General features: G+C 36.9%; 1 protein-coding gene and 1 long non-coding RNA gene across 4 annotated transcripts; one reads left to right on the top strand and one right to left on the bottom strand.

Moving 5' to 3' along the window:
* Nucleotides 1-214: 214 nt before the first annotated feature.
* Nucleotides 215-13,673, top strand: LOC138036343 (uncharacterized). 2 transcript variants are annotated; one of them, XR_011129824.1, is made up of 5 exons: nt 215-332; nt 1,593-1,915; nt 4,401-4,539; nt 11,276-11,349; nt 13,250-13,673. It is a non-coding gene; the product is annotated as an uncharacterized lncRNA (long non-coding RNA). The 2 variants fall into 2 exon arrangements; XR_011129825.1 differs by lacking the exon at nt 11,276-11,349.
* LOC138036342 (uncharacterized) lies at nt 1,469-13,380 on the bottom strand. 2 transcript variants are annotated; one of them, XM_068882662.1, is made up of 21 exons: nt 13,337-13,380; nt 13,095-13,139; nt 12,837-12,884; nt 12,206-12,306; nt 11,950-12,030; nt 11,768-11,806; nt 11,198-11,239; nt 10,933-11,050; nt 10,410-10,501; nt 10,016-10,099; nt 9,832-9,926; nt 9,576-9,654; nt 7,953-8,097; nt 7,149-7,196; nt 6,573-6,620; nt 5,594-5,620; nt 4,879-5,007; nt 4,642-4,767; nt 3,988-4,023; nt 2,136-2,190; nt 1,469-1,781 (listed from the first exon to the last, which is right to left on the bottom strand). In XM_068882662.1, the coding sequence occupies exons 8-21, from the start codon at nt 10,984-10,986 to the stop codon at nt 1,645-1,647; spliced, it is 1,155 nt and encodes a 384-aa protein (XP_068738763.1). In that variant the 5' UTR covers nt 10,987-11,050; nt 11,198-11,239; nt 11,768-11,806; nt 11,950-12,030; nt 12,206-12,306; nt 12,837-12,884; nt 13,095-13,139; nt 13,337-13,380; the 3' UTR covers nt 1,469-1,644. The 2 variants fall into 2 exon arrangements, with proteins under 2 accessions (XP_068738763.1, XP_068738764.1); XM_068882663.1 differs by lacking the exon at nt 13,337-13,380 and having other exon boundaries at nt 9,832-9,924; nt 10,015-10,099; nt 13,095-13,134.
* Nucleotides 13,674-13,993: the final 320 nt, after the last annotated feature.

Here is a 13,993-nt window from a genome sequence, read left to right as displayed (position 1 = left end):
AATACACACGTCGTTTGTAATTCGTATACGAATACAAGTAATCCGTACACGGATGCCGCAATATATCACGAATGTGTAATAACGGGGGAAGAATTATGTTGATTCGTACACGATTACTTTATGATGGAAATCCGTACACGAAATCCGTACACGGACCGACGACTCATGATGAACCAATGGTTGTTATCGAGAGGTCTGGGAACAAGTTATATTTATACATTCAAAATGGCTGCCAGTGAAGAAATCGAGAGAGGAGAGAAGAGAATATGTAAAATTCGCAAGACGGCGATAGCCTTTAGATGTGAATAAGAAAGAACTCTTTGACTTTAAAGGTAAGAGGGTTGTTTTTAAATATGTTAACAATTTCATTGTGAATATTTAACCAAACCCCACATTAAGCAGATTCAGGCAGTAATGGATAAGTATTAAATTTCATTTTTAAAGTTTTTATTGGTAAACACGATCTTGTGTCTCGGGTACCCAAGACAACCCTTCCCCCGAGTTACCCTGGGCGAGAAAATTTTTCTCTCATTTGTTTAAAACATCTATCAACCGTTTACTGGAGGGCGAGACAACTCGGGTGGGCGAGATAACTCGGGGAGGCGAGTTGTCTCGCCTCCGCAGGTCCGAATAACCCTGGCAGGCGATTCAACTTTTTCGCATGTAAACAGTTTGGCTCGACTACCCGAGACACAGCAAAATCTTAAATGCGCAATCACAGAAGCAACAACTTGAGACCTTATACATGTTGCTAGCATTCGCGTTCGAATGAAAAGGTTTTTCCCGCCAAAATTCTCACCGCAGCCAACGGAAACTGTCAATTTAAAAACATACATTTTAGTTAAACTACACATTACTGCTCAGTTGAGATTATCAGTCCATCTTAGCTTCTGAATGTGCAGACACAACTATACTTAACAAAAGACGAACTACAAAGAAGGGCAAATGATGATGCTTATTTTTTTAAAGATGAGTCGTAAAATGTATGCATTATCAAGTAGGGCCAACTTCGTCTCGTTCACGCAATTCTCATATAAATGCTCGATAAAGTTGTCTTGGGAAGGAGGGTTGTCTTGGGTACCCGAGACCATATAAAATAGTATGATCATTTGTACTTATCATCGAGTTAGGACAATGTGCGAGTTAGTGTCCCAAGTTATGACTGCGAGCCATGCGGGCCATGATTGCAAGTCACACAGTTATTGAATGCTAACCGTTTTAAAATAGGTGCTTAGACTTATAACTGTTTATCAGCACTACTTGAAATGGGTGCTTAGGCTTACATGTGAAATTCGCAGGGCTCTCAGATTCTCCAGCCCCCGTATCATCCTTTTGCAGAACCCTTTTTTTGTAAAATTATTTGTTGATATTTCCCATCATGCACATATCCAAATTTATGCCATCACTGATAATGTATTTGAGTGCTTAGTTTTCAAACATTACATTTTAATAATACACGGAAAGAATGTTTGCCTATAATATAAGATTTTTATTTCAAATAGAAGACTTTGCACTACAAGTTTAATTACTTTTCTTACAATCTAGTGTGACCGACTTAAACCAACAATATTTATTACTTTTTTTTTTAACAGAAGACTGTGCACTTCAAGGTGATGTATTTTATTTTACAATTAGTTGTATCCATCAACTATTTTTCGCTGCTTTCTCTTTTTTGGCCCTCTTTCTTTCTGCTGTTGCTCTCTTGTCCTTTCTCTTTTTCAGCTCTTTCTCTCCTTCTCTCTCCTGATTCCTGCCAGATGTGCTGTTCCTAGTGGGATCATCTATGCCCAACAAAATAGGAATTAGTCAAAAGTTAAAACAAACATGACACAATTCGAAGAAAATGTTTGTGATCCACTGAAGGCAGGTGGAATTGTGTTCTTTTGATGTATACGTGAGACTTCAATAAACATCGGTAAGTAGTGTTAAGTGTTTTGTGTATTCTGTGTATTGTGTACTGTAAGTAGTAGAAATACTGTTTTGTAAGTATTTATTTTTAATTTAAATAAATAAATAAAGAAATCAATAAATAAAAAAAAGAGACTTCAACATATTTTTCCAGAGATCAATAATTAATAATAATAATAATAATAATAATAATAATAATAATAATAATAATAATAACATGCACTCACCAGTCATTGTAGCATGTAATTCTTTTGACCCTTCAAAATTTCCTCTGAATGAAACCTGCAATGAAAAAACGTAAGGGAAGTATCCTACCCCAAATGAAATTACGGTATGTATTTTTAGTTGAAAAGTGGGTATTAAAATGTTCATTTTGGGATATTGTTAGGAGTAATAAAATAAGTCTTGATGGCCAGAATGACCTTGTGGCCAATGGAAGTAGCAATGTAGGTTTTTTTCTGAGACCCTATCCACGAAAGGAACTTGGTGCCAAGGAAACTAGTGATTCACATGTCCCAAGTGCTGATTACTCACCAGGCCTTGTCGCCAAAGGGAACTGGTGTGTACCTTAAGTGTCCAAGCCCAAGCCCAAGAGACCCTCATCCCAATTATTATCAAAACAGACTACTATTATTTTAGATCCAAGTGTTGATACTCTCAAAGGACTTGTTACTTCAGGAACTCTCCCAAGTGTTGATGCCCCAAAGGGCGTCGTCGCCAAGGGAACGAGTGATGTTAGTGTCCCAAATGTCGATTCCTGGAAAGGCTTCATCCCCAAGGGAAATGTTGATGTTAGTTTCCCAAGTGTCGATTCCTCGAAAGGCTTCGTCGCCAAGGGAACGAGTGATGTTAGTGTCCCAAGTGTCGATTCCTCGAAAGGCTTCGTCGCCAAGGGAACTAGTGATGTTAGTGTCCCAAGTGTCGATTCCTCGAAAGGCTTCGTCGCCAAGGGAACGAGTGATGTTAGTGTCCCAAGTGTCGATTCCTCGAAAGGCTTCGTCGCCAAGGGAACGAGTGATGTTAGTGTCCCAAGTGTCGATTCCTCGAAAGGCTTCGTCGCCAAGGGAACTAGTGATGTTAGTGTCCCAAGTGTCGATTCCTCGAAAGGCTTCGTCGCCAAGGGAACGAGTGATGTTAGTGTCCCAAGTGTCGATTCCTCGAAAGGCTTCGTCGCCAAGGGAATTAGTGATGTTAGTGTCCCAAGTGTCGATTCCTCGAAAGGCTTCGTCGCCAAGGGAACGAGTGATGTTAGTTTCCCAAGTGTCGATTCCTCGAAAGGCTTCGTCGCCAAGGGAATTAGTGATGTTAGTGTCCCAAGTGTCGATTCCTCGAAAGGCTTCGTCGCCAAGGGAACGAGTGATGTTAGTGTCCCAAGTGTCGATTCCTCGAAAGGCTTCGTCGCCAAGGGAAATGTTGATGTTATTGTCCCAAGTGTCGATTCCTCGAAAGGCTTCGTCGCCAAGGGAAATGTTGATGTTATTGTCCCAAGTGTCGATTCCTCGAAAGGCTTCGTCGCCAAGGGAACTGGTGATGTTAATGTCCCAAGTGTTGATTCCTCCAAAGGCTTTGTTGCCAAGGGAACTGGTGATGTTAGTGTATCAGAAATGTTGATGCTCAAAAAAGCTTCCTTCCCGGGTGCCCGAAAGAGCAATTCTTTGGTTTGGGAACCACTGATTATATTTAGTGACTAGTTTACATTTAGCTGCAAGATTATGTACGTCCTTAAGAAATCAATAATTGCTATATGTACATGTACGTGTATATAGCAAGATATAGCAAATATCCCCATATTTTGAAAAGATGCCCTCTTACTGGTAATGAGTTTACTTGAGTGTACTGGATATGTTGAAGTAAGGGTTTTTTTACACTTCGTCTCATTTCATACATGTAGATAACATTCAGCGCAAAATTTGTTGATGCAATGGATATCTACACTGATGAATGAATGTCAGCTGATTTGATGTTATTTTGGCCTTCATCATATCTTCTGTTAGGTGGAGATAGGCGGATTATTTGCTGCCTGCAATTTATACATTTTGGTCAATTAAAATGCTTTTTAGGGTAGGGTACTTCCCTTACCTCAGAACCAAGTAACATCGCAACTTGTCCTGCCTCCTATGAAGTAGTAAAATGAAAGGGTGTAAGAGTTGACAGGGTACTAATAATGATAGTAGTTGTGAGCAGTGGTAAACATATTATTTAACTATAACTATAGATGTATTTATATATTATGTTATCCCAACGACAAACGTCAAGGTTGCAAAAGTTACGGTTATTTTTTGCATAAGTACGTGATTCTCTAAAATTAAACTGATGCAAATGCTACTTAAAGGAGAATGGCAACTGGCATAATTGGACAACAACTTGTCTCCACAATTCAGTATTTGTCAAATACTGTATAATAGCGAATTCTTAAATGTGGTGAAAAGATGCTGTACTGAATTCATGCATTTCTTCAAACATGTCTTTTTTGTTTGTTTCCTTTCTTCCAGTTTGCAAGCCTGTTGTTATGACGTATGATGCTTTCGAGTACATTTGTCTTCCTTGTAATATTTGGTGAAGGAAAGTGGTTGAACAGTCAACAAGGCTGACAGATTGACATATTGAGGATCATGATTTAATTCACTTCAGGTAATTTATGTTCATGAAAGCAACAGTAATACTTGGGCTACCATCATTTGTGTAATAGTTTCATTTGTCCATATTAATTCGTATGATGCTATATGTAAGTACCCTTTCAGTGACATGAACAACAGAATTTCCTTCTACTTCATCTGCATGTTTAATCAGTTTTCCTTGTGTGTGAAGGGTAAAGTAGAGAGGAGCCTTTTCCATTGACCCAACCCAGTCATATACCTCCTGCAAAATAGTGGAAAGAGACATAAATTTTAATTAAAATAAACAATCAATAATTATTATCCTGAAATGTACTGGTACTTAATGTATCCATAATGTTTGCTTCATTTTCACCTGGTACAAAGCATTCCTAGAAAAGTATCTTGTTATTGGCTCCTCTATGTTGTTCAATCTCACTCGTAGTTGAACCCCATCCTTTGGTTCTGCAAGCAGTCTTAGGTGTCGCTGCCTTCTGATGTTTATCTTACAAAATAACATAGAATGTACAGTACATGTACATGACTGAATCTTGGAATTTGTGTGGAGAATAGTACTGTAAGAGGTAGTTTTATTGTTTTATAGAACTCGAGGTCCGGTCTAGTAATGATCATTTCATATTCCGTACCGATAAGACAAAATCTATGTTTGTAAAATGGGCCTAGGCAACGCACTAAGATTACATGTAGTGTTTCCAATGTCGATTAGATGAGAGTTAAACCAATCATAAGGAAGTTTCAGATAATACATGTACCACACGTCATAAAATACTTGGAGTCTATGTTGATCAAGAGCTTAATTTTAGTGACTGTGTTGAACACTAAGTCTTTTGTAAGAAACTAGTGAAACTTGTAATTCCAAGAGCAACTGCCACAGGGGATTTTGTAGACAACATCAGGTTGTGAAGCTAATGGAGGTCGTGACAACAACAAGAATTTCTGATTCCTACATGTACATGTAAGTCATGACAACCTCATTAGCTTCACAACCAGATGTTCCTTAATTAAGAACAGGAAACAATGTGTAGCTTTAAAAATTAAAAAAAAATTTTGACAGCCGGTTGTATGATTACCTCTTCACTTTTATCTTCCAAAGGTTCCTGGTGGTAAATAATAAAACAGAAATTTGACTTAACATTATTTCAAGTAGTTTGAAATAGTAAATAGCTGGAAGCCAAGTTTGTAGATTATATTGAGGTCTAATTCGTTTGTTATGGTAATCAAGTTAACTGCAGAAAGATATTCAACTACTCTGCTATTCCTAACAAAGACAACTTAGTTAATCTTCAGTAATGGGAGCAACTGCTCTTATTAGAATCTCACTACAATCACCACAATACAGTAGTTCTGTATGCTTAAAAAATCTGACCACTGCAGGCAAAGCACTTTCCCTTTCTCTGTCAAAATCTCTTGAGGACTCTTTCCACAGTATCATGAACCACATAAACCAATCTTGATGATAGCAGTCACACATGTACCAGGAAATCCCTTCACTTGTCACTTGTCACTTGTCACACAATATTGATTTGAAATTACACATAGGAGACAAAGTCCTGAACAACCACAACAGCCGACTAGAGAGCCACTTATGTAGCTATCCAAAGCGAGCCTTGATGTTTCTAAAAGTAGCTATTTACTGTTGTTACGAAAAATTTATTTTTTAAAAACTTATGGCAGTTCAAGGCTGCTACGAAAGAAGACTTTTCCGCAGCTCTTCGGGCTTCCAACATTAAAAGTTAGTAGCCCAAGTCATTTTTTCAAGAGCCAAGAATTAATTAATTAAAAAATTAATTAATTAAAAAATTTATTTCGAAATTTGGTTGCCCACGCTCGCAAATAAGGTTCCCCAGGCGACCAAGTGACCATTAGGCAGGAGTCTTGCAGTTCTCGAAAACTCCTAGAGTACAACACTTTGCATGACACACGACCTTTGCAAAATTTCTAGACAGTTCCGATAACTTTCAAAGAACATTCTCGATAATTATAATAATTATTGAGCCCTGTAACACTGAATTGCAGACTGTTTCCGGTAATTCAGCAATGCTTACATACCTTCGAATGCGTCGTTTCTTTTAAAGTAGTAATATCCTTTTGTTGCACCTGTAAAATTCCAAAATTATGTGAACATTATGGTAGCTGGACAAATTAAATTTGGTACACTGCTCTACCCTCACTTAAAACTTGTTATTTAAAACGAAGAATTTTGAAAATGAGTGGTTATCAATTTGGAATCATCACTGTTCGGATATGTCAGTTCAAGGCTGCTATGAAAGAAAATTTTTCCAATATTAAAAGTTAGTAGCCCAAGTCATTTTTTCAAGAGCCCAGAATTATTTAATTAAAAGTGAGGATAAAGCACCTTGAGATAAGTTAGGCCCCCGTTTAGAAATTTGGTTGCCCGCGCTCGCAAATAAGGTTCCCCAGGCGACCGAGTGACCGTTAGGCAGGAGTCTTGCAGTTCTCGAAAACTCCGAGAGTACAACACTTTGCGTGACACACGACCTTTGCAAAATTTGTAGACAGTTCCAATCACCTTCAAAGAACATTCTTGATAATTATAATAATTATTGAGCCCTGTAACACTTAGTATTGCAGACTGTTTCCGGTAATTCAGCAATGCTTACATACCGTCGAATGAGTCGTTTCTTTTACAGTAGTAATATCCTTTTGTTGCACCTGTAAAATTCCAAAATTATGTGAACATTATGGTAGCTGGACAAATTCAGTTTGGTTCACTCAGTTAAAACTTGTTATTTAAAACGAAGAATTTTGAAAATGAGTGGTTATCAATTTGGAATCATCACTGTTTGGATATGTGCTTTACTTGTTCGTTTTGAAGACTATTATTTGAAAATCCTTGGAACTTCTTATTTGACATATTCTTTTGATCATTTTTTGTTACTGTATTGCTGTCTTTTTCTTTAATCAGATATTATAAATATTTTTTTTGCAAGCTCTGCAAACAGCCACCATATTGTATCTATGAAATTAAAAAGTTCTTTATTAAGTATTGCTCTAGAATGATTGTAGCATCTCTTTCAGTCGGTGAAATATTATTTTACCATCAAGATTACAAGTGTGAGAATTAAAAATATACGCCTTGATTCATGAGAGAACACAGTGTGCATACATGTATGGATCATACATGTATGATTAGATTCTTCACCACCATTAAATTTACCATGACAACCAGGGTGGAGACATTGAATTTTCAAATTTACCTAGAGTTGCTTGCATTTTCAAAATTGGCGGTAATCTGGTTGGGTGGGAAAATCATTTGCCATCAATAACCTGTAACAGCTTTTCTGGCAGCTAAACTATGAAGCTCTTTTGATCCTTATAGCAGAAAGTTTGGGAAGGAATGAACATATTCGTATCAGAAACTACAGGTTTATAAATTTTTAAAAAGCCTAGAAAGTCCTGTATGCTAACTTTTGTTTGGATGATGGCTTGGCATTCACTGTTAGCGGCAGGATTGTCGTCCACAATGCCCAACGGGTGGTCATTTCCAGAGGTCATCTGTTGTAATTCATTTTCTTGCTGTCTGCGCAGCTCTCTCCATTGGTCACGTCGCTTCCTGTAGATTTTAAACATCTCCCTTTCTTACCTTATTTATCATTTTTTGGGTTAATAAGTATAGGTAATCATATGAGAACATAGGAGCAATCCTAAATTGAGCATGATTGCAGGTTAGGTAAGTTGTTAGGAAAGAGCAGAACATTCTCAGCCTTGCATTTGTATGCTGTTTCATTTGTGAGATCAAACTACAGAGACATAATAATTATCACTGTCTTATTTACACTGTATTAATTTTGTTCTCAAGGAAAAATAATAGATTGAAATTACTTTCTTGTTGTTGCTATTTCTTTAAAGTGCCACTACGACCAGAAAAACAATTCTTCTTTTTCTTTGAATTTCAAAACTATGTTAACTCAACATAGTTAACTTAACACTAAGTGTTAATTAAAGGTCACTTAACACTAAGTGACCCAAGTTTAAAATTCTTATTTTAAAAAGACACCTGTTTATTTTAACTGGGACTTTGTTATTTATTCCTCCACCATTACTAACTTAAAAATCTTTTTTCTTCGTTTTCTTTGGATTTCAAAACTATGTGGACTTAACACTACATGTAAGTGACCCAAGTTTTAAGTTCTTATTTTAAAAAGACACCTGTTTATTTTAACCGGAATTTTGTTATTTATTGCTCCACCGTTACTAACTTTAAAATCTTGAGAGAGCTGGATCGAGGAGAAAATGAAGTCATAGACTTGCTGGTTTAAGAATGCAATGCATGCGTATGCGGCTGAATTAAAATGCAGGAGGAGGTTCAGGCTTTCAGAATTTTAAACTTGTGTTTTGCATATATAATAATTTGCATTTACATGCTGAAATTTAAATCTAGTGAGTAAATTACGTCACATTTCCCTAGATCCAACCCCCTGAGGTCCAATCGATCACTTTTGAACGTGAATAATGGTGGAGCATGAAATCCAAACCTTACACTCAAAATAAACTGCCTTTGGATCAAAATCGAAGCTCAAAATTTTGCCAATCAGTCAGGGAACAAAAATCAAATCAAAATCTGAAGAAAAGAAGAAAATGATTTTTTGATCATAGTAGCACTTTAGAGACTGATGGAATTTTGAGGAAGATACAGAGGGAAAAAAAACCTGTTTATTAGTATCACCCAACTAGTGGACTAACGCAAATCCTGCATTTTAATTGGTTACACTACTGGAGGACTATTAGTAATAGTCCTTGAGTAGCGAAAAGTAGGACACTTTCTTTCGTTTCATTCCCATATAAATATATTTTCTATCTGCATTTGCCAACTTTATTGTTGCCTTTTCTGTCCGACTAGTTGGGTGATACTAAAACAACTAGACCCTTAAAGTAGGCAAAAGAGTTCATCTCGTTGTATCTGATTAGTACTTACAGCCTACAACCTACAGTAAGCAGTCGCATGGCCAATCGCCAAGGGTGACTACTGAATACAGCTTTTACAGTTACTTTGTGCTCTGTATATATATGAGAAATCCCATGCAGACTCACCTTTCCATACTGAGGCCATGAATCATAGCTTTAATTTTATCACACAATCTTGTTTGATCAAAGTCATTGAGGACAGGACCTGCAGTAAACAATATGGTCTTTAAGCAACAATTTCCTAACACAGTCATTTAATTTTGTATCTTTCTTTTAGTGGAATGGTCATCAAGCTACATTGAGATTAATTCTATAGTAATTCTATATATTTCTTGAAAATCTTGTGCACGTTTAAGGCTAGTTAGAATATTTATATACATACCTTCAATGCGATCAACAAAAACTGGGGTTTGTTGGGTGGATGGCACCAAAAATATTATTTGGTCTTCGCAGCCATTTCCATATTTCTCGAGCACTAAGGTGGAAAATGACCAAGTCAAGAATTGATACATGTAGTAAACAACTTAGACAATACTAGCAAAAATGTTGTACTTGCTTTACTTGCCTTTTTTTCCATTTTCAGAAGTAGTTTCCGCAGCCCAAAAAACCAGTCTTCTCGACTACTATTTTCTTGTACATTTTGAAGCACACTGAAAATTGGGAGTAAGTTGTATTAAATAATTGTTAGGTTATTATGATTTCCCCTTATTTCTGTTTTCTTGTCTAAAATGTTGGGTATGTGTCTGTGTACTGGATACAGTATTTTAAATATTGTATTTTGGTTAGGTATTGTTCTCATTCTTTTTCCTTTTATATACGTTATCTGTATCTACAACAAGTATTTAGTACGTACCTAAAGTAAAAGCCTGTTCAAATGTTCTGCATACCTATAATAGTTTACCGACAACCTTTCAAGGTTAAACATGTAGTGTAGATATAATAAAATCTTGTACAATGTACCTTAGCATGTTGGCTTGAAATTGGCTCCGACTAGAAGGATTAAGGAGGACAGCGACTACTGCCCTCTGATCTTCATACGCCTGCCAGCATATCTTTCGAAAGGGAAATGCTACATTCTAAGATGAGGTCAACCAGTGTATATATACAGGTTAAGATTTTAAGTGAGCAGGTGGTAAATCAAAGGTAATAACACTACTATAGTGGTCTGCCATGGCAAAAAGCTGGGTGTCTTACAGTCCTATTTGCTTATGGTGTTTATGGAGCTGAACCCCTGGCAGCTGGCTTCTATTTAAACCCCTCCATACAGTTCTTGTTTGAAAGTGGACCACATTATTTATCTGCCTTTCCAAATGCCTCATGTCAAGGGAACAATTTATTTCATTTGTTTTCATGAAAAAATTATTTTGTGATTGAACTCACAAATCAAATGTTGCCAATAGTAGGCACATGGTGGCAAAGTATAATTATATAGATTGGTGATGCTTGTTTTCAACTAAAACGAAGTTTTTGAAATGTCAGTCACCTCTTCAAAGGAGTGGTCAACAAAGGCACCATGAAAGTGTTTTCTTCTGCACATGAACCCTGCAGGAGACGTTCACACCTGTTTGTCTCATCGCTTCTGCTTTCCATGCTAAATGTTCCTGTGGATATTATTTGATAGCATACTCTGCATTTGTTCGATTTACTCAGGGTCACAACTTGCAACTTTACCCAGTGATTTTTCAAATAGGTGTGGTTGGGCTACTTAAAATTGTTGTGCAAGTTATACTTACAGATTACATACCTACCTCCTAATCCATATGGAAACAAGTCTTCTTTTATTGTGCCGACTGAAATGATTTTTAAAATATAGATTTTAATTTCAGTTAGTGTTTGCTGAAGAAAAACATATTCAAGAAGTACTGTGGTCTGGTGAATTGACTAAGAGGATGAAAAGATTGTAAGTCAAATAGTATAGTGTTTGAAATCTACTCATTTGAAAGAAACATCTTGAAAGAAGGGAGGATACATGCTGTATTAACTTGTTGTATTTTGACCACTCAGTTGTTTATACATTTGAAATCAGTAGTGATGCTTGATAACTCAAACAGGAAATCCAAAAACAAAATCGTTTTTGCTTGAGGAGGATTTTCCAGCATTCGATGTGAAATAATGACAATATTGATTATATTATTGTGTGCTCATCGTTGTTGAATTCCAACTATAAGATACTTGAATTGCAATAACCCACTGTTTTGGGTAAGGTGGGTTTGATGTGGTAGCTACATGTATCAGTAACTTTAAAAAGGAGAAGTAGAAAAAAGAGAAAATCAGTAGTGAGGGAGTAAGCATGCCGATGAATCCAATCATGAATTAACCTTGCATTCCATCTCCATGAAATGGTGCTCCAGCAAACCCTAAAAGGCACAAGGAACATTAAAAGGAAATTAATGAAGAACAGTGTATGTATTTTTCGAGTCAACACGATATGCTATGGAGTGTCTGCTAGATACTGAGTAACAAACATACATGTTGTACATTGTAATCAGCAAGACTTTACCTGCACCCTGTGAAGTTACGTTTGTGGCTAAGGCTTGTGTGCTTGATGTCACCATAGTGTAGGGGAGTCTGTCTCTTCTCGCTTGCATTAATTATGACATAAAAACATATATGTCATTATTTACAATAATGGCACATCACTTAGCATAGTATATAATTGTGCTGCAGGATCCTTCAAAATTGCAACTTTGTGTTGGGGATTACTGTTTATCACTTTGTAAATTTATTAGTTTCATTAACTTTTTGTCATTAATTACCTGAACTTTGTGAAATCACATTTGTGGCTCTTGTGATTGTTGATGTAGTTCCAGCAGATTGAATGGTGGTCTTTGTCTTTGCACTTGTGAAAACTGCATCACTACATTGATAATTAACTTACTAACGTCACATTTCGGTATGGATGTAGATATAATTTCAATATTTGCAATAATTCCTAATATCCATTAAATTTTGTGTCCACAAATGGGTTGGGTCAATTTTATAGCTCTTATATATACCCCCTTTCCTGTCAGTCAAACATTTGGGTGTAGTTTGGGACGTAAAACCCGGATTAAGCTATCTTGCCTGTTACGTCAGTCAAAAGGCTTGAGAAGCGTGTTGTCTTAAAACAAGATTTGAAATATTGAGAAAGTACCGTTGTATATTAGGTCACTTTAAAGTTTGGGTGTGTTCCTGTTGAGCTCGCTTTTGGAAAATGGGTGCTAGTTGTGCTGCCTGGTGTGTTTGATGTGATTTCAGGTAATTCTGTGAAACAAAAGTTCAAAGGTCCCACCCTTATTCCACAGTAAGAAGGGAACTGCCCCACCACCCCCTCCCCCTCCTCCCCCTCTCCCCCCCCCCCCCCCCCCCCCCCTTACTTGAGAACATCAATCAATACTCAATATTTACCTGGAGGAGGTGGGTTTACAACCACGTCATTGTGCAACAGGTCAGTATCTGTCAAAGACAAAATGTGCAGTAGTGAGTGCAATGATTGGAGGTTACTACTCAACACTACATTAATACCTTCAACAGTAAATGTGTAAAGATCATAACAACTGTTTGATCAGTGCTTCACATGTCTTTTGATCTTCATGTATGCATCTTGGACAAGACAGTGCAATATGCTTTTCATTACTACTACAGCCTACAGTTTACTTTACTAACCATCCTCATCGCTCTCTGGTATTGTTATAAAACTAATATCAGAACCTGAAAAAAAAAATGTGTGGGAATTTTAATTCCTCATTATTATATGATTAATCGATTATGAACAGTGTTTTTTGTTTGATGCTTTTTTGGTCTTATTTTTTTATTTTTAGCCTTTCCTTTCTGGGGTGCATCATTTCATCATTACTTACATGTATTTGTGCATGAATTGAACAATGTATAGTGTACAGAGAACTTACCATCTGCATTGCTTCCTGCTATGTTGCAAGATATCTTCTGGTTTCAACTAAATAAGGAAGAAGAGGAAAATGTGGTTTGCATGTATTTGTGAGGCCTGAGATGAGGCACACCAATCATCACTGAAGGAACCAAGGACTGAGATTCCCTGGAACTATTTTCTTCAAACTTTAGATGTATTTTTGTCTCTTATTCAAAACTTGCTCAAAGACCTCTTTTTACGGTTAAGTCAGTGGATATTTTTGTAAATTTTGAAGTCTTAAAAGTTACAAATTGGACCTGAAAACTGAAAATGTGTAAGTCCAGTACCCTGACCACCTCATTACACTGCTTTGATTACGTTTTGTGTTTGTTTTAATATTATACTTACGTCCACCTCTTGGACGGAAGTTATCTGTTCTTCTGTACTCTGATTGATGCCAGGATGTGCAGATAACTGCATGTTTAATGGCAAGGTGATAGTGGAGGATTGTGTACAACAGGGAGAGTTGGTGAGGAAGGGGATGAGTGTGATAATGGCGCTGATGACTGTGGGGATGACGAGCGGCATATGTAGCAAAAACTGTAGCATCTGAAGCAGTGTTGTCCTCAGTTGGTTGGATGAAGCAGTACCTCATGTGAGATAGAGAACCAATGAAACTAATGTCACTAGTAGTGAG

The sequence above is a fragment of the Montipora capricornis genome, unplaced genomic scaffold (genome assembly GCF_036669925.1).
Source record: "Montipora capricornis isolate CH-2021 unplaced genomic scaffold, ASM3666992v2 scaffold_478, whole genome shotgun sequence".
NCBI classification, from domain to species: Eukaryota; Metazoa; Cnidaria; class Anthozoa; order Scleractinia; family Acroporidae; genus Montipora; species Montipora capricornis.
This window is presented reverse-complemented; position numbering and strand designations above follow the sequence as displayed.

Bases quoted from the DNA above. Each gene is read 5' to 3' on its own strand.
- LOC138036342 (XM_068882662.1), bottom strand. From the start codon at position 10,986: ATGTGCAGAAGAAAACACTTTCATGGTGCCTTTGTTGACCACTCCTTT. The intron at 5,621-6,572 runs GTATGTAAGCAT...ATTTACCACCAG, and splicing joins AAGAAACGACGCATTCGAAG to GAACCTTTGGAAGATAAAAG. The intron at 2,191-3,987 runs GTAAGGGAAGTA...TTTTCATTGCAG, and splicing joins CGATGTTACTTGGTTCTGAG to GTTTCATTCAGAGGAAATTT.